This window comes from Mobula birostris, chromosome 30, assembly GCF_030028105.1.
Source record: "Mobula birostris isolate sMobBir1 chromosome 30, sMobBir1.hap1, whole genome shotgun sequence".
Classification (NCBI taxonomy): Eukaryota; Metazoa; Chordata; class Chondrichthyes; order Myliobatiformes; family Myliobatidae; genus Mobula; species Mobula birostris.
This window is the reverse complement of record NC_092399.1, coordinates 7,030,288-7,052,831: the sequence shown is the minus strand read 5'-3', so window position 1 is coordinate 7,052,831 and position 22,544 is coordinate 7,030,288. Positions and strand designations below refer to the sequence as shown.

Below are 22,544 nucleotides of genomic sequence, written 5' to 3'. Positions count from 1 at the left end.
AAAATATGCGCTGTGTGTTTAATATTAAATTCATTAGATAAACCCTTTTAGAAATGAAATTGAGTGTATTAGACATTTATCACCTATATTCCGGTCGTGATTAACACCCCCCGCCCCCCGGGAACAGAATTGCCAAAAATGATTTGTCGAGAAAAATCCGCACATACACACATGCGCACACGTGCCCGCGTAAGGCTTCATGGTCATGGTAGTCTTTCTCGGGGTAAACACAACATATTCTGACTGCTACTCTTGTCTGTTGGCAACCCCCACCCCCACCCCCGTCAGCCGGTCCGCAAGAATATTGTCAATATTAAACTGGTCCACAGTGCAAAAAGGGTTGGGAACCCCTGAGCTAGATCATGAAGGCACAGGTTTTCATTGAGAGAGTGGGATTAATAAAGGTCTAGCCTTAGGCTTTCAGTAGTCTAAAGTTTGGTTGGATACCAGGTTATTAATCCAGGTGAAGGGAGTAATTGAATTTTAAGGATTATTTAGGAGTATAGAAAGTATGGTTATTGTGTGTGTGTGCGCGTGCGCGCATCATTGTGCACTCTTGCAATAAGGGACAAGAGCATGTATGGTGAGCTGTGTAGGGAGTGGCAGTGGTGCTATCACCTTAATGCATTCAGCGCACAGCTATGTATCCTGTGCTGAGTGACTCACTCGGCAGCTCAAAGCCTTTCCAACATATAAAATTCACACATTGGGAATTTAAGGCAATGTTTCATCTTGCAAAGATGAATGCAGTTCTAACGACAATTAAGACATTTGATCCTATTCAGGACAAATTGGCTTGTTTAGCAACACATCCACGGGCCCTAACATTAATTTTCCTCCATGACTGCCACACTATGGCTGCAATGTGCACTATCAACAAAATTTCTTGCAATTACTTGCTAAAGCTGCTCTGACAGCATCTTTGAAACCCATAACCTCGACTACCAAGAAGGGCTTTCTGATGGGCGATAAATACTGGCTCGCCAGCAGCAACAGCATCCTAAAAAAAAATGAATGAATAAATAAACTCCTTGGAGTATTCAACTCTCATTCATCAGGTCAGAGCCTGAAATAAAACTGGGCAGGATTTCAAAAGAAAGCTCAAGGCTTTTGTTAGGGAGCCAGCCAGGAGTGTGAGATTCAGTGTGAAATACTTGGATAGCTTCCAGTATTTTGATGGTAATGGCAGATGGGCAATAAATCGAAAGCACATGGAAAGCGTGCGAGACAAACCAATCCACTCACACTGTTATTGTTTACAAATGTAAATGTTGGCTGAGTAATAAGCATTATTAGGATGGAAGAGCAATCCTTTTTTACGTAAGTGAGAGGCTCTCTGAAACTGACATTCACTCCAGGTCAGCAGTGTGGGATTGGGATGTGCCAGCTGTTTCTGTTGACCATTACACTAATGTGAAAGCGTGGGAATTATTTTCTTGGTGTGGCTTCTTTTGTCAAATTGTATGACACTGTGGTTAACGGAATGTGTGTGTGAAATCTTGTCAGTAGTAGATTCCCTTGATGCAATTTCCTGCTGGTGTCAGCATAAATATCCTGGGTGTTTTCTGTCTCCTTGATTTCAGTGTAGTACCTTTAACATTGCAAATTCTGAATGAGTGCTATCAATATTTGTATTAAACGTAAACTTTGCTTATAGTAAAAACAGTTTTATATAACACTGCAGGGCAGTAGTATTTTTTGGGATGAGATTTCAGTATTTATTCTAGGATGCTTATATATTAACTCTGTGTGAATGTATTTTTTCTGTATCCATGCTGCTGATTTAAGGAGAAGCAAACAGTTTAAATTTTAACGAATAATGCATTATTACCTCTGTATTGGTTCAGTGTGGTAGTTTCGGTCTCAAGGATAAGCTAGATTGCCTTAGCATTCCGTACAGGATATGCTTTTGCAGCTGCCATTTTCTCTTGTTTAACCACCATTTTGTAAGATGATCAAAAAGCAGCCAGTGTAGTGTAAAACAGACCAGGTTAATTCATGTAGCCTAATGTTCTTTGTTTGTTCGGAATTTTTTTGCCTCTGTTTGTTAGTGGGGTCTGTGGGAAGGGAGTAATCATGTGACTAGAATTGAGTGTATGTCCTGTAGAAAAAAAATGATGCAGCCCCCTTACATCATTATTATAGCAGATTTAATCTGCTGCTGAGATGCAGTTTGCCAATTGAGGGCTTGCCTGAGATTGTCCTCAGTTATGGTTCTACATAATGATTTGAAGATGTTGGGACAATTTTAATGCAGGGCCCTTCTTCTGAGTTTGTGATATTAAACTAGATAGTGAGCTGTGTGCAGAGAAGTGATTGATTGACTTTTGAGGAGATTACAGGTGATGGGGGTTACTAGCACTTTAAGAAATTCTGTGTTAAGAGCACAGTCCAAATTATGTGTAGTAATGGGTGCGTTGTGAGATGTAAGAGCTCTTCCATTCTTGAGTTAAAATAAAATTGTAAAAGGCAATCAAATTTGCCTTTTACAACAATGCGAGGTCTTTGACAAGTAATTGTAGTAGAACTTCTACACAGGAGATTTAACTCTGGCCCTTGTCCTGTCTCCAGCTGATAGCTAATTATTCAATTGTTGTCAAGTGCTTTGAAGACATTTTCAAAGACCAAGTAAAAAGTAGTTCCAGTAATTTAAATGTGATGTGATGATGTCATTATGCCTGACAGGATGGTAATCCCAGACTGACTGGTTGTGCCAGCCAGGGCTATACTTAAAACGTGGCAGGATTATTCATAACTGCTTGTGCTCCTGTCAACCCCACCCCAGCTTTCGACTTGTAATTCTAAGTGAAAGCTTAACTTCTATATATTTCCTTGGGCAGATTTTTAGAGATTTTTCAGTAATCTTTACTTCATTAAAGATTATGGGATACTGAGCAGCTACCCTGCTGAAGAGTGATGTTTTAAACATGCTATCCCTAATGCTGTCTTCCTCCTTCCTCAGTTTCCACTGCTTTCCAGTTCTTCCCCCCCATTCCATCCCCAAACACCCTTCATAGTATTTGTCACACCCTCCTCTGAATGATAACTGAAAACAGTTAGCATTCACAGTACAGCAGCAACTTCCTAAGATAAATACATTGATTTTTTTTAAATTAAAAGATTTAAATTATTTCAGTCATTACAATTTATTCGTATATTTAGCGATACAATGCAGAATAGGCCCTTCTGGCCCTTCAAGCTGCTCTGCCCCGTGAGCCCCAGCAATCCCAATTTCCCCCAAACTGGGGGCAATTTACAATGACCAATTAGCCTACTCGGTACGTCTTTGGGCTGTGGGAGGAAACCAGAGCACCCGGAGATAACCCTCGCATGCATTCCACAGGGAGGACGTGTAGAGACACTTTATAGAGGGTACCGGTATTGAGCACCGACCTCCGCCCCAAGCTGTAATAGCGTCACGCCAACCACTATGCTACCACAGCACCTTTCTCTTTCCCTTGTTTGCTTCCTGCCTCTTAAGCTGAATTATTTTGATGTTGCTAATACGTCAAACTAATTGTGACTCTGTCTCAGTCAGTGAACATGGGTCAATACTAATGTTATCAGGGGCTTTGGTTGGTAGAGCATCTTTGCAAATTAAACATTAACAGTTTTCTGAGCTACGCACAGACACACACTCTCTCTCGCTCTCTCTCGCTCTCTCTCGCGCTCTCTCTCTCTCTCTCTCTCTCTCACACACACACACACACACACACACACACACACACACACACACACACACACACACACACACAAAATGCTCCTTCCTAAAGAAGGGTCTTGGCCTTAAACATTGACTGTTTAACATTTCCATAGATGCTGCCTGACCTGCTGAGTTCCTCCAGCATTTTGAGCGAGTTGCTTTGGATTCCCAGCATCTACAAATTGTCTCATGTTTGTGATTAACTGTTTTCTACCAGTTGAGCTGATAGAAAAACTGCAGCACAGAAACAGGCCTTTTGGCCCTTCTTGGCTGTGCCGAACCGTTTTCTGTGCTTAGAGAAAGAACATGGGTTGAAGGAGATGCAGTAAAGATGTTCTGATTATTACTTGCAATCATTAATACAACTTCCTTGCATTTTGTGTAATTAAAAATGTTCATGATGCACAGTCTAGCCTTTTCTTCACACAGCTCAACTAAAAGGTGGCCCGGTAATGTAGTGGTTAGCGCAACGCTTTGCAGCACCAATCTAAGATCAGGGTTCAGTTCCTGCCTCTGTCTCTAAGGTATTTGTACATTCTCCCCATGACTGTGTTGATTTCCTCCAGGTGCTCTGGTTTCCTCCACATTCTAAAGATATATGGGTTAGGGTTAGTAAGCTTTGCTATGATATGTTATGCTATGTCAGTAAGGCATGTTGTGTTGGTGCCGGAAGCAAGGTGACACTTGCAGGTGTGTTGGTTGTTGATGCGAGCGGCACATTTCGCTGTATTTTGATGTACATGTGACAAATATTTTTAAAAATACCATGTTCGTCATAGAAGTTTATGATTATTTGATGAAAAACTGTTACAAGTATAGGTGTACTAATGGTGCTTTTGGGATTTTAGGATCTGTCGGGTTCCATTGATGATTTGCCAACCGGGACAGAAGGGGCACTGAGCCCTGGTGTGAGTACATCTGGAATCTCCAGCAGTCAAGGAGAACAAAGTAACCCTGCGCAATCACCATTCTCTCCTCATACTTCCCCACATCTGCCTGGAATCCGTGGCCCATCACCTTCACCTGTAGGATCGCCAGCTAGTGTAACACAGTCCAGGTCTGGGCCATTGTCCCCAGCAGCTGTACCAGGTATGTGTGTGTTGGTGCCTGTTGCTGGTTTTTCCTTCAAAATCTTCCCTCCCTGTAATTCTAATTCTGTAACCACCACATGTTGTTGTGATACCTCTTACTTTGATTAACAGGTAAGTTGTAAAATCTTTACGTTCCAGGTAATCAGATGCCACCCCGCCCTTCAAGTGGACAATCTGATGGAATTCTTCACCCCACCATGAATCCATCTGCAATGGGGCAGGACCGAGGTGAGTTCAGAGCCAGTTCATTCGCTGAAAATGAGACTGAACGATAGGGATAAAATTGATAAGTATGCCAACACTATCATCTTGGTTACTACAAGGAAATAGTTTAAAAGTATGTATTGAGATTGAAAGAATTTTTATTTTCTCACCAAATCTTTCAGCTCAAGTTGTATGGTTGTGTTATAGTGCAGTTTCAGCTACTACCACTGACTGCTACCTGCTAGCCGTATGAATTCTAATTATAAATGCTTGCAGTATAACTATTGAGTCTCTGTTCTAATCCAAAGCTTCATTGTACTGATTTTCCTTCCCTATGTTCTCTCAACTATTAGCCATTTCTTTTAAAAGTGTATTGGTCCTTGCCTGAACTACTGAGACCTGACGGCTGAGTATGCACCAGGCACTAAGCTGACAATCTGTCTGGTGTGGTATGGAACAAGCTTATACTGTAGAGTGAACTATGCTTGGCAGTTAAACTGGTAGCCTAGTCATCTACAGGTCTGGGTGGACAATTGAGAATTGTTCAAATCCCATCATATCAATCAGGAATTTTGATTTATCAGCTAAGTAAAATCTGGATTTTTTTAAGACCTTGACACAGGTGGACGAGGTTGCAAAGAACATGTTCAGCCTGCTTGGTTCGTAGGCTGAGTTATTAAGTACGAGAGTTGGGATGTCATATTGCAGCTGTACAAGACATTGGTCAGGCCACACTGTCACACTGCAAGAGGAATGTTGTAACATTAGCAAAGTTGTAGAAGAGATTTGCTGGGGTGTTGCCTGGAATAGAGGGCTTTCCTTGTAATGAGAAAGTTACTAGGCTGGGGTTATTTCTCACAGAAACAAAACGTGTTGAGGAGTGACCTCGTAGAGGTTTATAAAATTGAGGGGCATAAACTGGGTAGGTAGTTGGTCATTTTCCTAGAAAGGGTAATCTAAAAAAAGTGGGCATAGTTTTAAAGTGGGAAGGGAGAAAGGGGCTTGCTTTGCTGTTGATGTTTTGTTGCTTGTGTTTGTGTACTCTGTTGTTCTGCTGAACATTGTAGGCACGCTGTTTTGGTGCTTAATTGTGTGGTGGTACTTGCGAGCTGTCCCCAGCTGTGTTGGTTGTTACGCAAATAATGCATTTCACAGTATGTTTCAATGTACACATGATAAGTAAATTCATCTGAATTGCAACATCGAGGATAGTGGTTATATGGAATAAGCTGTCAGAGGAAGTGATAGAGGTGGGTACTATTATGTGGCTTAAAAGACTTTTGCACAGACATCTGGAGAAGAAAGGAGTAGAGGGATACGGGCCTAATGTTGGCATAGCATAGATGGGCATCACAGTTGTGGTTGAGTTGGGCCAGAGAGGATGTCTCTGTGCTGTAGAAGTTGGACTGTATTGTACTGTAACAATGAAGTATCTGAAAAGTCAAAAAAACATTGATAAGCAAATAGCCCTGTCTAGTTTGAACTGTGTCACTCCCTAATGATGTGATTAACTTGTACCAACACCTTGTCTAAAACTTTCATACCACTGAGGACACAATGAGGAAAAGAAAACTTAATAACTCATGCAGTGTTAACCTGGGCATAGGATTTAGTACCAACAAGGATATTCACTTACATCATTTTACTTTATAGATATTCTACTGCGACATCCAGGGTTTAGTGTCTTCAGTTAGAGAAGTATCCCACAGATTTTGCAGGAAACCACCTGGCACAGTTGCTTCCCTTTCAATACCCTAGATTCCTCCACAGCTAAATATGCTGTTTCATTTGCTGACTGGCTCAGACTGATAAAGCATCAGGTTGGAGGAAGTATCTCTTGGGGTTCTTGACATTGACTGCTGTCCATATGAACTGTTGAATCTCTCCAATAGCTGTAATTGATGTAGACACAAATGAAATAGATGTGATTGTTAGAAACTGATTAATTTAGCCTGCAAGGACTCTTAGAACATTGTCCTTGGCATAAGCATCTTCATTTGCTAACACGGCATTAGAAATAGGAGCAAAGATAAAACAAATGGCTTCTGGAATTCTTTTCACTATCCAGTGAGATCAAAGCTTCATCTAGTCTTGGATTCCACGGCACTTCTTGCTCTCTCAGTTTCCTTAACCTTATACTTAGCAAGCCAATCAAGTTGCATCATGAGCGTAATCATTGATTCTGTCCCTGAGAGCGGTGAAAATAAGATTCAAGTCTTTTGAGAGAAGAAATTCTTCCTGATCTCCATCTTAAGTTGGCAACCACTTATGCTGAAACAAAATTCCTAGTTCTAAAAATGCCAACAAGAGAAACATTCTCTCAACTTCCAACGTATCAATTGTCTTCAGAGACTTGTATGTTTCAGTGAGATCGTTTCTCATTATCTACTTCAAAGATTGTGCACTCAACCTGCATAATTTTTCTTTGTGCATTAACTGTTCATCGATGAACGTTTTGCTATTAGAAAATTGGGAGTGGGAATGAGTGGCATAGATGATACAATCTTCAGAGAACTGTTTATAAATTTAATGTTAAGTGTATTGGGTAACTCCATTGTATTCCCTTGCTATCATTGTAACTTTGTCATGAGGTTCCTGAAACTGCAAGCTGTTTACCAATAGCAATACTGTATTTAAAGCAGAGGTTATAATTACATTATCTCAAGGTTCTTAATGTTTTTTTATGCCATGGACCCCTTTGCCAGTCTGGTGAAGCCTATGGACCCCTTCTCAGAATAATGTATTGAAATGTATAAAATAAAATAGGATTACAAAAGAAACCAATTATATCAAAATACAATTATCAAAATATTAAGAACAAATTTGTGATGTAGTAATATATGTGCTTTATTAACACTTTAAATAACAAGACTATATATTTGAAACTAGACAACGGGGTGACCCATTGGACCACCCTTTGAGAGAAGGGTAGTGCAGTCTGATGTGACCAGAATGAACATTAAATTTTCCTGAATGCCATTGCTATCTCTTTGATTTGGAAATTAAAGAAGAAAAACTCAGCTTATTAAAGAAGAAAGATGCATAGCAAGACAAATATGTGACCAGAATGAACATTAAATATCCATGAAGTAAATTTGAAGGAATCGGGCTTGCTGGGTCAGGTCTGAAATTTAATGTCTGATGTAATGATGGATTTGGCCTTGAATAATCACAGAAGGATTGCATCGATTCCTAGTTGGAATGACTTCTTTGGCACCAAAGGATGTCATTTGGAAAAGGCAATTGTATTGTCTGATGTTCTTCCTGAACTGGTTTGCAATAGGTTCATCATTGCTGTACAAATTGAGGAGTTCATTAGGAAGAGGCTGCAAATTGCCTATCCTGGCCTTTCCCTTCATACAGCAGAAATGTGTGGTTTCTCCAGTGAATAGGAAGGCACGACAGTGAGGGCATACTCTCGTCATCGAATCAACACCAGAAATGTGATGGCATGCGAGTCGTGCATTTTGCCTTGCTCTTTCTCTGTCAAGGTATTGTCGTCGAAAGCGGCCATTGTCGTCTTCAGCAACTCTCGCAATAGTTACTCTGTGCCACATATTCTCGAGTTGATCTTTCCTTTTCTCCTCTGTCCCTTCCTCTCTCCTCCTCCTCTGCCTGTTTTTGTCATTCTGGAGGCGTGCAGCCCTTTCATCCTTTGTCTTTTCATCTCTTACCATTTGTTCTTTCTCTCTCATCCTGGAGTCGTGCGGCCCTGGCCTCATCCGATTGTTGTTCTCTCCCTCTCCTTGCCGCTTCCTGATGGTGTTTGGTGTCATCTCTTGATCATAATGTCCCTCTTCTCTTTCCACGCGGCATAATTAGGCTATCCATATATTTTTATCCCAAAGCTTGATAGAAGATGGAAAGCAGTAACACCAAAGCCTCCAAGCTGCTGAGGCTGGCTGTGCGCATGTGTCGTGGTGTGGCGTTGCGGTCTCCATGGAAGGTGAAAGCAGTTCTGTGAGCATCATGGGGTGCTGCTGAGGCTGGCCGTGCGCATGCGTTGTGGTGTGGCATCCCGATTTCCATAATGGCCGATCAGGTCTTGGGTGAAAGGCAGCCAGTTGATTTTTGGCAAATGAGCAATTTTATACAAATATATAACCCTGAACTTTGCCTGCATTGTGTAAGTTAGCGCATTTTAATTCGATTTAGCCCAAAAAAAGTCCAGCTGTAATGCGTCGTTTGTGCTAATTGCAGGCCACAAACAGACAGACAGAGCATGAGAGTTTTAGTAGTATATAGATTACAGGCAAGTTAAAATCATATTTTAAAGACCTATTAGTGCGAAGGCTGTTGTTGCTTCACTTGAGTAAGAATGTTAAACTGTGGGGTGTTCTTTGACAAAGCAACACAGGTCATGTTGGAAATTCTGATTTGCAAAAATATGTTGTTGCAAATGGAATTAAAGCTTCCATAACTCACTTTACAAGGAGAGGATAGCTCCTCTCAAGGAAAATCAGAACTTTTCATGGCTTTTTGAGTTAAACTCCAATTTACATTAATAATTGAAGGAAGTGCTCAATTTCAGTTAGAGATTAGTGAAAATAAAGATGGATGGGAAAAAAAAAATTAAGTTCACAGATCCCTCCCGGAATCTATCCATGGACCCCTGATTAAGAACCCATGTTTCATTATACAAATGAACAGGTAATGATTACAAACAGATAATAAACATGTTTACATATAACAATACCTGGACAACAGTCTGGAATGGGCTGAGAAGTGGCGAGCTGCAGTTGTGCCACACCAGTATCAGACAGTTATTTCCTATAGCAAGGCATTGTGTGCTGATTATTTCATGTGACATTCGATTGTATTATTGCTCTTGTGAAATCTTATCTCAACATATTGATCAGAAACTTAATTGGAGCAACTAGTTAAATGTGATAGCTGCAAGACTGGGCGAGAATGCTGTAATTTCTGTGAGTTTCCAGCAGTACAATGAAATATCCTCCAAACGCCTAGGTTACTGCTGCTTCTACACCATTAAAAAATCTAGACACCATCCACCACACCAAATATTCACTGATCTCTTCTCCTACTATGTTACAATGTGGACTACCTACCAAATGTACTGCTGCAACTAGTCATGATGTCAACAGCATCTCCTAAACCCATCTTCTTCATGATTTGTGGCAAAAGCAGAAAGTACATGGGATGGCAACTATCTGCAGGCTTCCCTTTCGAGCTGCAAAAATATCACAGTATCTTTATCCATGGCTCCAATTAGTGGAATTCCCTACCCTGTAGTATAGTGGTTGTGCCATCAGCCATGTGGGTTCAAGTGGTTCAAGAAAGTGATACCACTGTCTTGTGGACAATTAGAAATGGTGCTAAGATGCATTTTGTAAATTATTTGCAGTGAGATGTAACCCTTAATCAGCTATATTCTGCTCTGCATAAAATTCTGGCCCCCCCCCCCTCTCTCTACAGGCTACATGCAGAGACCCCCACAACTGCCTCAGTACAACTCTCCGCAAACAGGGTCAGCATTATCCCCACGTCAGTCATCTGGGGGCCAGATGCATGCTGGAATGAGCCCATATCAGCAAAATAACTCTGGAAATTATGGACCTCAAGGTGCACAGTATGGACCTCAAGGTGAGTTTCATGTGCAAAACTTGTATGCAAGTGTTGAAACTTCAGCATTGTGAATTAATGTAACTCTCTCTCTTGACTGTATGATAACGGAAAGGCATTAAAAAAACCTGTTTGCCTCTAAAGAAGTCAATGTATTTGCATTAAATCCATAAGGATACAGGCCTTCTGGAATTCTAACAAAAGGTTTAGAAGAAGTGAATTAAAGTCATCATTGTTTTATTTAAAGTTAAAGAAAATAGAGAGGCAATAAATTGCTGGGGTGATGAGGATAGTGACTGCATTGGCTGTTAACTTCCAAAATCCCCTTGATTGAAGAATAGTTTGATCAGATTGAAAAGCAACAAAGTTAACCCCACTATATTGAAAGCTTGTTATCTGACACGTGCCACATTAGCAAATGCTCTGGTGAACCAGATGTAGGTCCAGCTGCTTCCTTACTGCTGTGTGCCTCCCTTGATCCAGCTTCTTCCTGTGAAATATTCTTTCAGTTGAGCAGCTAGCCAAAAGGTGTGGGATGAATGAACTTGAATTTGTTCAGTAAAGGAGAAAGGAAACAAGTAAATGCAGATGAACTAACTTGATATCACTAACTTGGAATCCGTGGATATATAGCACAAGGTCCTTTTCCTCTCCCAAAGCAGAAAGTATTTATTTATTGAGATACGGCCCAGAATAGGCCCTTCTGGCACTTCAAGTCACGCCACCTCTTAACCCCCCCCCGATTTAACCCTAGCCTAATTACGGAATAACTTACAATGACCAATTAACCTAACTGGTATGTTTTTGGACTGTTGGAATAAACTGGAGCACGGGGAGAATGTGCAAACTCCTTACGGACAGCAGTGGAAATCGAACCTGGGTTGCTAGTACTGTAAAGCGTGGTGCTGTACAGTATGCTACTGTGTTGCCCCACCTCAAATACCTTTACATCCGTTGCACTTCAAATTCATGAGCGCTGGGCTGTTTTTCGTGTATTTCTTGTGCTCTGAACCATTATATGTGCTGCAGCTGGTAGAGGGAGTAAGTTTAGGTTTACAAGATGAGCAAGGGTTTGCAGTTGAGAGTAGTTGTTTATTTGATCACTAATTTACATTCTTCAACTGTCCTGGTTTCTTTCTGGTTGCTCACAGGGGTTCCCAGAATGGGTCCATGGACCCCTCGCTTAATGGTATTTGTCCATGGCATAACATTGTTTGTGAACTCCTGCTCGAATATTTATGGATTGAGTCACATTGTGTTCTTTAAATCAGCATACCCTGGATAAATCAGGTAGCAAAATGTCAGACTTCCAAAGTTTTGTCATTTGTTGGAAATTAAGCAAATCAAGAACGATAGGATCAGGCAGGAAAGTAGACGAGTTTGAAAATCAACAGTAGTTTTATTAAATGTGCAGACTCCAGTTTTTCCAGGTAAATGCAACACTTCAAAAGTTTATTAAGATAAAAAAACTTGATTCCAATCTCTCTAGCTGGTACTTAATTAATTCCACCAGTTTCTGTTTTTACTTCTGATAAACAGTCATTTTTTAAATTGTTTATCCCCTTATTTTAAACAGGAGGCTATCCCAGGCAACCCAACTATAACGCAATGTCCAGTGCAAACTACAGCTTGGGAGGCTCCATGAATGCAATGTCTGCTGGCAACCAAATGCACGGTCAGGGTCCAGCACCACCTTATGCTGGGATGCCACCAGGGAGAATAGGACCTGTAGCTATGGGTAATCGGCCCTATGGAGGCAACATGACCCAGAACACAGCAAACCTATCAGCACAAATGACCTCAGGGATGTGCCCGCCACCAACCATGAACCGCAAGGCTCAGGACACGGTCGCTGCAATGCATGCAGCAGCTAATTCGGTACAGAATAGGTAAGTATAGCCCTAGCAAAATGGCTGAAAGATTCAAATTAATCAGAGAAAAGCACAAACTGAGAGTTTCAAGGAAATTGATATTCTGTAAAGTTTGAATTTTAGATTATTAATATTAGCATGTTATAATTAGATGTGCTGTTATCTGGTCTAATTTAATCAAATAGCTGAGAACTAATTACTAGAACATTAATTGGTTAAAGTTAACACTGGGGTGTTAAATGCTCAGGAGTAAATTGTTGGCATGGGAGATGGGTTTGTAGAGAAGATACTTAAACTATCATTTCTTGTAAACGTATCTATCTCAGAAATTGATACGCAAGTGAATTTGTCTGAAGAATGTTGCATTGGAGTGGAAGGTATTGTGGTTGGCATCTTAGAGCCTGCTTGTCTGTATTTGTATGATGTCTAATTAGCCTGCATTTCTGTACCAAAGGTAATGAGGAGATTTGGGACTGAAGTTAAACTGGGGATTGATTAGTGTGATTTCTTAAAAATTAAATATAACAAGTAAACAACTTCGAGCAGGCTGAGCATCCAGTCACTGAGATGTGAGGTGTATAAGGTGGAAATGCATTGTGCTAGTTTTCAAGCTAAATACTACTGCTCCTTGAATCCTGAAGGTAGGTAAAGTAGAAGGGGAAAGCAGCTGTTGAGTCCATTACCATTAATGGATTGTCACACTTATACTTGTATGTGGAAGTTCCAGGCCATCTAAGTATTTTTCAATATTCATGAGAAAAGTTTTTCTTGTATCTAGCCTTTTGTTCCAATGGCTATTGTTAAAAAATTGGCAACATTAGTGATAATTTAAAGTTTAGTTCTTTATAACACTAGAGTTCTGCCAGAGCTGCTGTGACTGAGATAGCTCAAAAATTCAACTGAAAGTAACTGCTGTTTGAACAGTATACTATGAATGAGAGATGGAATAGAAAGAAGGCACAAAAAGATGAGTAACATCTTAACAGAAGATATACTGACCTCAGTCTAATACAATATCTAAATTTTTAAAATATTAAACATTAGAATGTCAGTGCTAATAAAGTTTATGAAACACATTGATGGATACTTTGTTTCTGAAGGGTTGGATGTGATTGTTATATTGTGTAGCATGCTTATCAATAGCAGATGGTAAGACTAATCTAGTGAAGGATTTCAGAACAGAGAGCATAACCTTAAAAATTAAGCTGGGACTTCAGGACTAATTTTGGGCACCACTACCCATGAAGAATATAGGAATTCTACAAAGTCATGTTCATTATCATCTCTACTATTCGAGAATTAAGGCTTGATAGAAAAATTGAAAATGATTTTTGTTTATTTGGCCATTAAGGATCGTGAAGAGCACAGAAATGCACATCTGCACTAACCCATTTACACTTAACTTGCTTTAATCCCATTTCTGCACGCTCTCATTGTTTGCCATCATGTTCTTCCACTACACACTGGGGAATTCGCCATGGCTATTTAATCTACCAGTGTTATGCCCTTGGGGCACAGGCGGAGCCCAAAACACTTGGTGGAAACCCATGCAGTACAGGAAGAAGATACTAACTCCACACAGTTAGCAAAATTAGGATTGAGTGTCAGTCTCTGGAACTACAAGGGAGCGGCTCTTCTACCTGTACCACTGTGGTGTCCACTAGTTAAAAGACATTAAGAAACCAATCAATTGTGATCTAATTGAGTGGGGAATAGGTTTGAGAAGCTGAAACCTACTCCTTTGTACATAATCTAGACCTCCTTTTGGTGAAAGGTAGTGAACAGGTATTTGAATTATTGCGGGACATTTTCAAGAGGCGCAGCTTGCTTTCACCCTTGACCTTTTCTCACATTCACTCAGTGATTTCTCAGTCTTGGAATAATACCCATTTAATTTGCTGGTGAACGCAGCAGGCCAGGCAGCATCTCTAGGAAGCGGTACAGTCGATGTTTCGGGCCGAGACCCTTGTCCTGACGAAGGGTCTCTGCCCGAAACGTCGACTGTACCTCTTCCTACAGATGCTGCCTGGCCTGCTGCGTTCACCAGCAACTTTGATGTGTGTTGCTTGAATTTCCAGCATCTGCAGAATTCCTCGTGTAATACCCATTTACTCTGTTATCAGCCCAAACAAAGTTTTCTTCACCAGCTGTACCACACAGTGAAAGTTTGTGTCCTTTGCAATGAATTTTGAACTTCAGTAATATGCCACTTTTGTGTGTTAACTGGGTAATGCATAACCCTGTTATTTTCCTTTTCTCGTTTAGGCAATCTACTTATCCAACTATGAATCAAGGAAGTATGATGGGTTCTGCCTCAGCTTACAATCAAGGCATGAACAGTATGGCAGGGATGATGAATCCACAGGGCTCTCCATATTCCATGGCTGGAAACATGGCAAATAGTTCTGCAGGTAATTGCTTAGATATTATAACCCTATTATATACTTCAGTATAGCAAGATGGTAAAATTGTAAACTTCCTTGTTTACGGTTTCTTAATCTTTCCATTCTTGCTCAGTAAATTAAGTGGCAGAAGTCTCACTAAAAATACTTGATCACATTGTGCAGGTTGGCACTTCACAGTTCTTCTGATTGTGCGTTCTTTAGTTGCAACTTTCAACCGGCACTGTGGCTGGTCTCTTGAACGACTAAAAACATCTTTTTGAAAAAGTTGAGCTTTCTATTCAGAATCCCAGCTGATACTTAAGACAATAAGACAGAGGAGCAGAGTTTGACCCATCGAGTCTGCTCTGCCATTTCATGGCTGATCCATTTTTCCTCTCAGCCCTTCTCCCTGTATCCTTTCATGCCTTGACCAATCGAGAGTCTATCAACCTCTGCCTTAAATATACGTGAAGACTTGCCCGCCACAGCTGCCTGTGGCAACGAATTCCACAGATTAGTTAGTGATTTTGCTGTGTGTGTATCAATTACCATGTTTCACATTGCTGTGAATTGTATTTCAAAAGTAGTTCGGTCAGGTCATGAAAGTACTAAATCATATTCATTACCTCTGATAAATCACATGCACTAAACAAATTGCACTAAAACATTGCATTGATTAGTGATAAGACCAGTACTGCAGGTTACTGGAATTTTGAGTGTTCTATTATAGCTATAAAGAGGACTGAGCAGAATGACTCCAGACCTTAGCATTAATTCATAAGAAGTTCTTGAGAAAAGCCCGAGGCAAAGCTTGATCCTAATCCTCAAAATAAAAATTTGGCTAAAATGTGCAGAATAATTTGCTTATAGATAATACTCTTGGATAACAGCATGCAAGGCCTCAATAGAGTGGATGTTTCCTGTAGTGGGTGAGTTCAGGACCAGAGGGCATAGCAGCAAAGTAGAGGGATGTCCCTTTAGAATGGAGGTGAGGAGGAATTTCTTTAGCCAGAGAGTAGAGAATCTGGAATTCATTGCCACAGCCAGCTGTGAAGGTCAGGTTATTGGGTATATTTAAGTCAAAGGTTGATAGATTCTTGATTTGTCAGGGCTTGAAAGGTTATAGGGAAGAGGCAGAAGATGGTAGCTGAGAGGGAAGTGGATCACCTATAATGAAATGATGGAGCAGACTTTATGTCCTAAATCTGATCCTATATCTTATGGTCTTACGGTATTTCTGAATTACCCTAGGGTTTAGTAGGCAGGAGTGGCCTTGCACGAAGTTTTTCCACAGTCAAAGTAATGTTCATTTGGTGTTAGATACCATCATTTTTAAATTCCTGGATTTTCTTGTTGGTGATTCAAGCTGCCTTTTAGGCAGTGCCTATTTAGTTTGGATGTTCAAGGGGTCTGCTGAAACTTCTGGCACTTTGGAGAGAAATCTGTAAATAAGAGATCTCTTCAAGAATCAAATAATGGAAGACACTAATACAGATACTAATACAAACCTCTTTGTTATGGGTTGCTTGTCTCATGTTTGATGACAGAATTTGTTGGCTAGATATGGAGCAATGTGGTTGATCCTTGCTCTCTAAAGTGTCCTGGAAAGCCACTGGTATAGCAGAGAAAGGACAAAACAAGTCAGGTCACCTGGCTCAACTCAGACATCAAATTCAGCCATGGAAAAGCCACTGCAGGGTTCATAGTAAATTTACGATCAAAGTACTTATATGTTACTATATAGTACCTTGAGATTAATTTTCTTGCAGGCATTTACAGAAAAGAAATGGAATACAATACAATTTTATGCAACCACCAATATGCAAAATCAGACAAATTATGCAAATAAGGAATACTGACGTTATGAGTTGTAAAGAGTCTTGAAAGTGAGCTTGTAAGCCGTAGGATCCGTCCAGAGCAGTGGTGAATGAAATTATCCATGCTGGTTCAGGAGATTAATTGTTGGGTAATAAATGTTCCTGAACCTGGTGGTGTGGGACCTAAGTACCTCCTGCCCAATGATAGCAAGAAGAGGGTATGGTGCCAGTGTTGCTTTCTTGTGGCAGTGCTCCATGTAAATGTACTCACTGGTGAGGTCTGTTTACTTAAAACGGACAAGCTGTTCCACAGACAAATCAGGCCACAACCTGACAGTTGATTTCACAAAGTCATAGATGCAGGCAGCATGCAGACTCAATCTTTCAGCAGAACAGGTGGTTGGGAGGTAATTACAATGTGCAGGGAGTATCCCTGGGATTCCTCAGTGGGCTCCCTCACCTCTGACCCTCAATACAGGTGCCCCTCAGGGCTGTGTCCTAAGCCCCTCCTTTACTCTTTATACACCCATGACTGTGTCACCACCCACAGCTCCAATCTGCTAATTAAATTTGCTGACGATACTACAGTGATTGGCCTAATCTGAAATAATAATGAGGCAGCCTACAGAGAAGTCATCACCCTGCCACAGTGGTGTCAAGAAACAACCTCTCCCTCAGTGTCACAAAAACAAAGGAGCTGGTTGTGGACTACAGGAGGAATGGAGACAGGCTTACCCCTATTGATGTCAATGGATCAGGGATTGAGAGGGTGAACAGCTTTAAGTTTCTCGGCATAAACATCACCAAGGACCTCACTTGGTCTGTACGTACCGGCTGTGTGGTGAAAAAGGCACAACAGGGCTTCTTTCACCTTAAGACGGTTGAAGAAGTTTGGTATGGGCCCCCAGATCCTAAGAACTTTCTATAGGGGCACAATTGAGAGCATTCTGACTGGCTGCATCACTGCCTGGTATGGGAACTGTACTTCCCTCAACCTCAGGACTCTGCAGAGAGTGGTGTGGACAGCCCAGTGCATCTGTAGTCGTGAACTTCCCACTATTCAGGACATTTACAAAGACAGGTGTGCCCGAAGGATCATTGGGGACCCAAGTCACCCCAACCACAATCTATTCCAGCTGCTGCCATCCAGGAAACGGTACCAAAGCATAAAAGCCAGGATCAACAGGCTCCTGGACAGCTTCTTCCACCAGGCCATCAGACTGCTTAATTCATCCTGACCCATTTCTGTGTTATATTGTCGTGCATACTATTTATTGTAAATTACTATAAATTGCACATTCAGATGGAGACGTAACGTAAAGATTTTTACTCATATTTATGAAGGATGAAAGTAATAAAATCAATTCAATTCAATTCATTAAGGCCATTCAGTTCAGACATAAGAAAAAGTCCCTTGATTACTACCACCTTTCCTCCTCCAGCTGATGAATCGGTGCACTTGGATGCTTGGTAGCAATCACCAGATTCCTGGTTGTGCCCCACTGATTGGGTTAACTGAGTCCTGTAGAATGTACATCTGAGTCAGGTAGCATGTAAACCAATGCAAGAGATAACCAACTTGCTGTAGTCCTCACCAGCCTACTATTTGCAGGTGCAATGTATTTTAGAAAGCATTGGTAGAAGTGAACACCGCAAATGCTCCTTGTGGAGATGAAATCTTTAAACTGAGGATGTTTGTCATTGTTCTGTATGGCACTATAATCAGGCTGGGCTATATGGACTCAGAGTTGAAATGGGAGAACTGAACACCAACCATATTCCCATTTTCAACAATAGAATAACTGCTGAAGACAGGGCAGAAGCATTTATGAACCGCGTTCAGAAGGAGATGCAAAATGGATTGAGAGGGTGCTGAAGGCTTTAAGGTGCTAAGAAGTGTCGAGGAATGTAGAAGAAACTTTAAATATAAAGAGAAGTAGAGTGAAAGGAACAGGAAGGGGCGACATTGGCAACAAGAGAGTCTGATAAGATTAACCAGAAAGTGGTAGGAAACTCTATGACATTGATGACTTGGCAGAGTGCATTCCCAGGAATGACAGTGGTAATGGAATCAGTGCTAAAAGAGGTCATATAACATTATTTATAGGGAGATGTGTCACAAGGTGCTATTATATAATAAATTTGGTGTAAACTCCTGATCTTTGCTGTGCACTGTTGTACTGCAAACCACAGTGCCAAGAAACTGTTAATAGAACCCCTCGCTTCCTGTTGTTAGACACTGCCCGACCAGTAATCCAGAATTATTGGGTACGACAGCTTATGAGGATTGGAATTGCTCTTATCAAGTTGAGCGTTATGGGTGTTTGATGCTGAGGTCTGAGGCTCAGAGTTCCATCTGTCTAGGTGAGTGTAGGTCAGTTTTAGGGACTGACAGTCACTGCCTAGAGTGTTGGCTGGCCACTTAGCTGTGATTGAAGATGCTTTCTCCACCCCCCCCCCCACCTTTTTAAAAAAAAATTTGGCTCAAAGTTCTTCCAAGCCTGTAAATTTCTCTGTGATACTGAGCTCAATAGCCAGAGATCACTGTTGAGGTTGTTCCTGTGGAGAAATGTCTAGGCTGGTCAGAACTCTACGTCCAGACAAGGATAGAAGGGCAGCAATTTACATCACTTCCATCGGGAGTTCATGCCTGAGACCATAGGATTTGGACAATCTGTTTTTTATCTTGCCTCTCAATGCTGTGCAAGTCTCGTTGCTTGTCCTAGCCCATTTAGCATCGTTCCTCAAAAGTATCCAAGGTTTAGCAAAGGGTGTGTTATTGGAGGCTAGGGTATGTAACAGGCTCTTGGCACAACAACGTGGAGCCATTAGGTTTTTCCAGGCTGCTCTGCTATTAAATTACATGTGCTTGTATTTCCTGAATGAGCTCAACTCCTCTTCCCTGCCAGTTTCCCCCATAATGTCCAATTCCTTGATCTTCCAAATTATTGCCACCTTAACTGTATGTAATAATATGGCCCTTACCATCGTCAGGAGCAGAGGATTTCAGTTTCACTACTCTGAAGAAAGAAATTTCAAAGCACCTCATTTTTAAATGACTGGACCTTTATGTTGTAGTTTTCCCCTCCCTTTAGAAGTTGATGTTTGAATGAGGTCATCTTTCATTGTTTAAAAAAAAAGACTCTTAAGGATGCAGTCAAGTGTCCTGTTAGAACAACTCTGATCCAAGAACTTGGCCTGGTGGATCATCTATAGACTGCTTCTATATCTTTCATTTTGGGTAAGGGGACCAAAATTCTGTAGTTTTCCAGGCCTGGTCTTACCAATGTCCTGTAGAACTTAACAAGACTACTATTCTGAAACACCAGCCTTTTCATAATAAAGGCCATTTGCCTTAACTATTTTTAGGATGTGCCTGCTGACTTCTATATCCTGCTAATAAATAAATAAGCTTCACTGATTTTGCAGTGACTCCTCATACTGAAGTGCATGACCTCGCATTTAAACTCCATTGGTCAGATTTTCACCTATTCATTCTTATTTACCTGTCCTTACTGCAGTATGCCCTTCCATGTGTATTTTTATTTTGGCAAACTTAGGAACTTTGCATTTCATTCCTTCTTGCAAGTTATTAATATTAATAGTGAACACTTGGGCCCAATGTACTGATCCCTGGGGTCTTCCACTAGTTATATCACTCTAGTGAAGTAGAGTGGTTATCATGGATTAAAAAATAGATTGAACAAATGAGTTTCCTATTTTATGGTTCATTCATGCAGTTGTTCAAGAGGGGTATTATTTAGTATCTCATTCAAAAAGTAACGTTTTCTCAGTATGACTCATTTTATACAACTTGCTTAACATTCAGAATGGGGATTAAGAATACTGTTTACTGATAGTTGACACAAACTAGTAAAAGGTCTATGTTTGCTAAAAGCAGCAGTTCTTCTGTTGTTCCAAGATTCTTAACAACTATGTTGCATGAAGGCAACATAAAGGCGGTCTTATTGGAATTTTGTATTCGTGAACTCTGAAGAACGAGAGAATCTTGGATGCAAACTTAAAAACTTGGTAAACAAATGGGAGAAAATAGTGGAACCATTTAAGTGTCTGTTAACTAATTACCTTGCAAAGCTTCAGTATTAAACACCTCTCTTGCAACCTTCATGCAGGCATGGCTCCCAGTCCTGAAATGATGGCGCTTGGGGAAGGAAAATTACCACCAACACAGAAAGCAAACAATAAAGCAGATGGAATGACAAAGGCTGAGTCCAAGTCGAAGGTAAGGAAAGTCAAACCTGAGTTTATTGTCACACGTACAAGTACATGTATGTGCAAGTGCTGTAAAAAACTTGCAGCAGTATCACAGGCACATGTTATTCACCGGAAAAAATATAAATTTAGCATAGATGGTAAAGCCTCTTGTGCAGATTGCTCTTTGACTTGATGCTACTGCATTTGAGTTTCAACATTAAGCGGGGTGGACACAGTACATGTGTTTCTGGGGAATGAGGTGAAAAGACCTAATGATGACATGGTTAACAATTAAGTACAGCTTCTATTTGTCTAGCGCTTTAATTCATTTGGCTAATCCTGTACCACCATTATTTTGTATAAAAATGATCTTGATAATTTGAGAATGAAATGAAGGGTAGCTATTGATTAGGATTTAGCAATTTGGTCTTCAAACATCCAGTGCCAGTATTACTTGGCCCCATATCAAGTACAGCTTACTCAATGAGAGTAAAATTTACTTTGTTCTTTCCTCACACTTGGATGATGAGTTCACTCATCAGTCATTGTACTTTGTCTATGTTTATCGAGTAAATTCATTAGTTCCCACTAATATTACGACACTCAAAGGGTAACAGCTCCCACCGTCATCCTGAGTCAATCTTGGTATCACCTGATCAATGGGGAGCACAACAGCTTTTTGGAAAAAGAAACTAGATAATATGGACAGATATTTATGGTGCTATTGACCTCCTCACATTACCTTTCAGATCGCGATAGGTTTTGCCTGGGTCTTTCATATAAATTATGTTGTAATCTTAATGTATTTGCCTCCTGTATGGAAAAGGTGGTTTATTTGTTTATAAATTGTATTGAAATCTGTTATAATTTGATTTTTGTTTTCTCCAGAGATAGGTTGCTCCTTGCGATTATTTTAATGCATTGTTGGTCTAGTATATTAACTGTGTGGACCATTTGTCTGCCTCTGCTTGTATACTCAAGTTCAAGTGCTTTAATCTGCATGGATTTGTGTCTTATTGAGTTTGGTTTAACTGTTTAGTTACCGATGAATCTGTCTCTACAGAAGACTAGCTCTTCCACCACCACGAATGAAAAGATTGCAAAACTGTATGAGTTGGGTGGAGAGCCAGAGCGAAAGATGTGGATCGATAGGTACTTTGCCTTTATGGAAGAGAAGGGCACAATGATGATGAACCTCCCTGCGGTTGGAAGGAAACCATTGGACCTTTATCGACTTTATATGTCCGTCAAAGATATTGGGGGACTAACACAGGTGAGTGTGAAACAGTTTTTAACTTCAGCCTCATTGTGGGACTTCACTGAAAACTTCAAAATTTTGCTTTGTGCCATCCCTACTGGTGCTTTATTTTGCCAAACTTCTTTACACGTCTGTAAAAGGTTCGTACGTTCTCCCCACGAGCGCGTGGATTTCCTCCGGGTGCTCTGGTTTCCTTCCGTATTCCAAAGAGGTACCAGTTAGTAGGTTAATTGGTCATTGTAAATTGTCCTGTAATTAGGTAATAGATGGGTTGCAGGGCAGTGCAGCTTGTTGGGCTGGAAGGAAATAAATAAATGTAGGATTGTTTACCCTGCGAAATACTTCCCGCAAAGGATAGTAACACTTAGTTTAAAATGTTTACAGAAATAATATCCCACCTTGCAGCTCTTTCATGTAA

The 22,544-nt window shown here is 40.6% G+C and overlaps 1 protein-coding gene across 1 annotated transcript in view; it reads left to right on the top strand.

The window, feature by feature from the left end:
- The window catches only part of arid1aa (AT-rich interaction domain 1Aa), a 124,348-nt gene that overhangs the window by 78,859 nt on the left and 22,945 nt on the right, over positions 1-22,544 (top strand). The window contains exons 5-11 of the mRNA XM_072247339.1: positions 4,552-4,792; positions 4,933-5,022; positions 10,435-10,602; positions 12,158-12,470; positions 14,718-14,863; positions 20,787-20,896; positions 21,932-22,141. Coding sequence (XP_072103440.1) covers positions 4,552-4,792; positions 4,933-5,022; positions 10,435-10,602; positions 12,158-12,470; positions 14,718-14,863; positions 20,787-20,896; positions 21,932-22,141 — 1,278 coding nt within the window. The remainder of the gene's footprint in view (positions 1-4,551; positions 4,793-4,932; positions 5,023-10,434; positions 10,603-12,157; positions 12,471-14,717; positions 14,864-20,786; positions 20,897-21,931; positions 22,142-22,544) is intronic.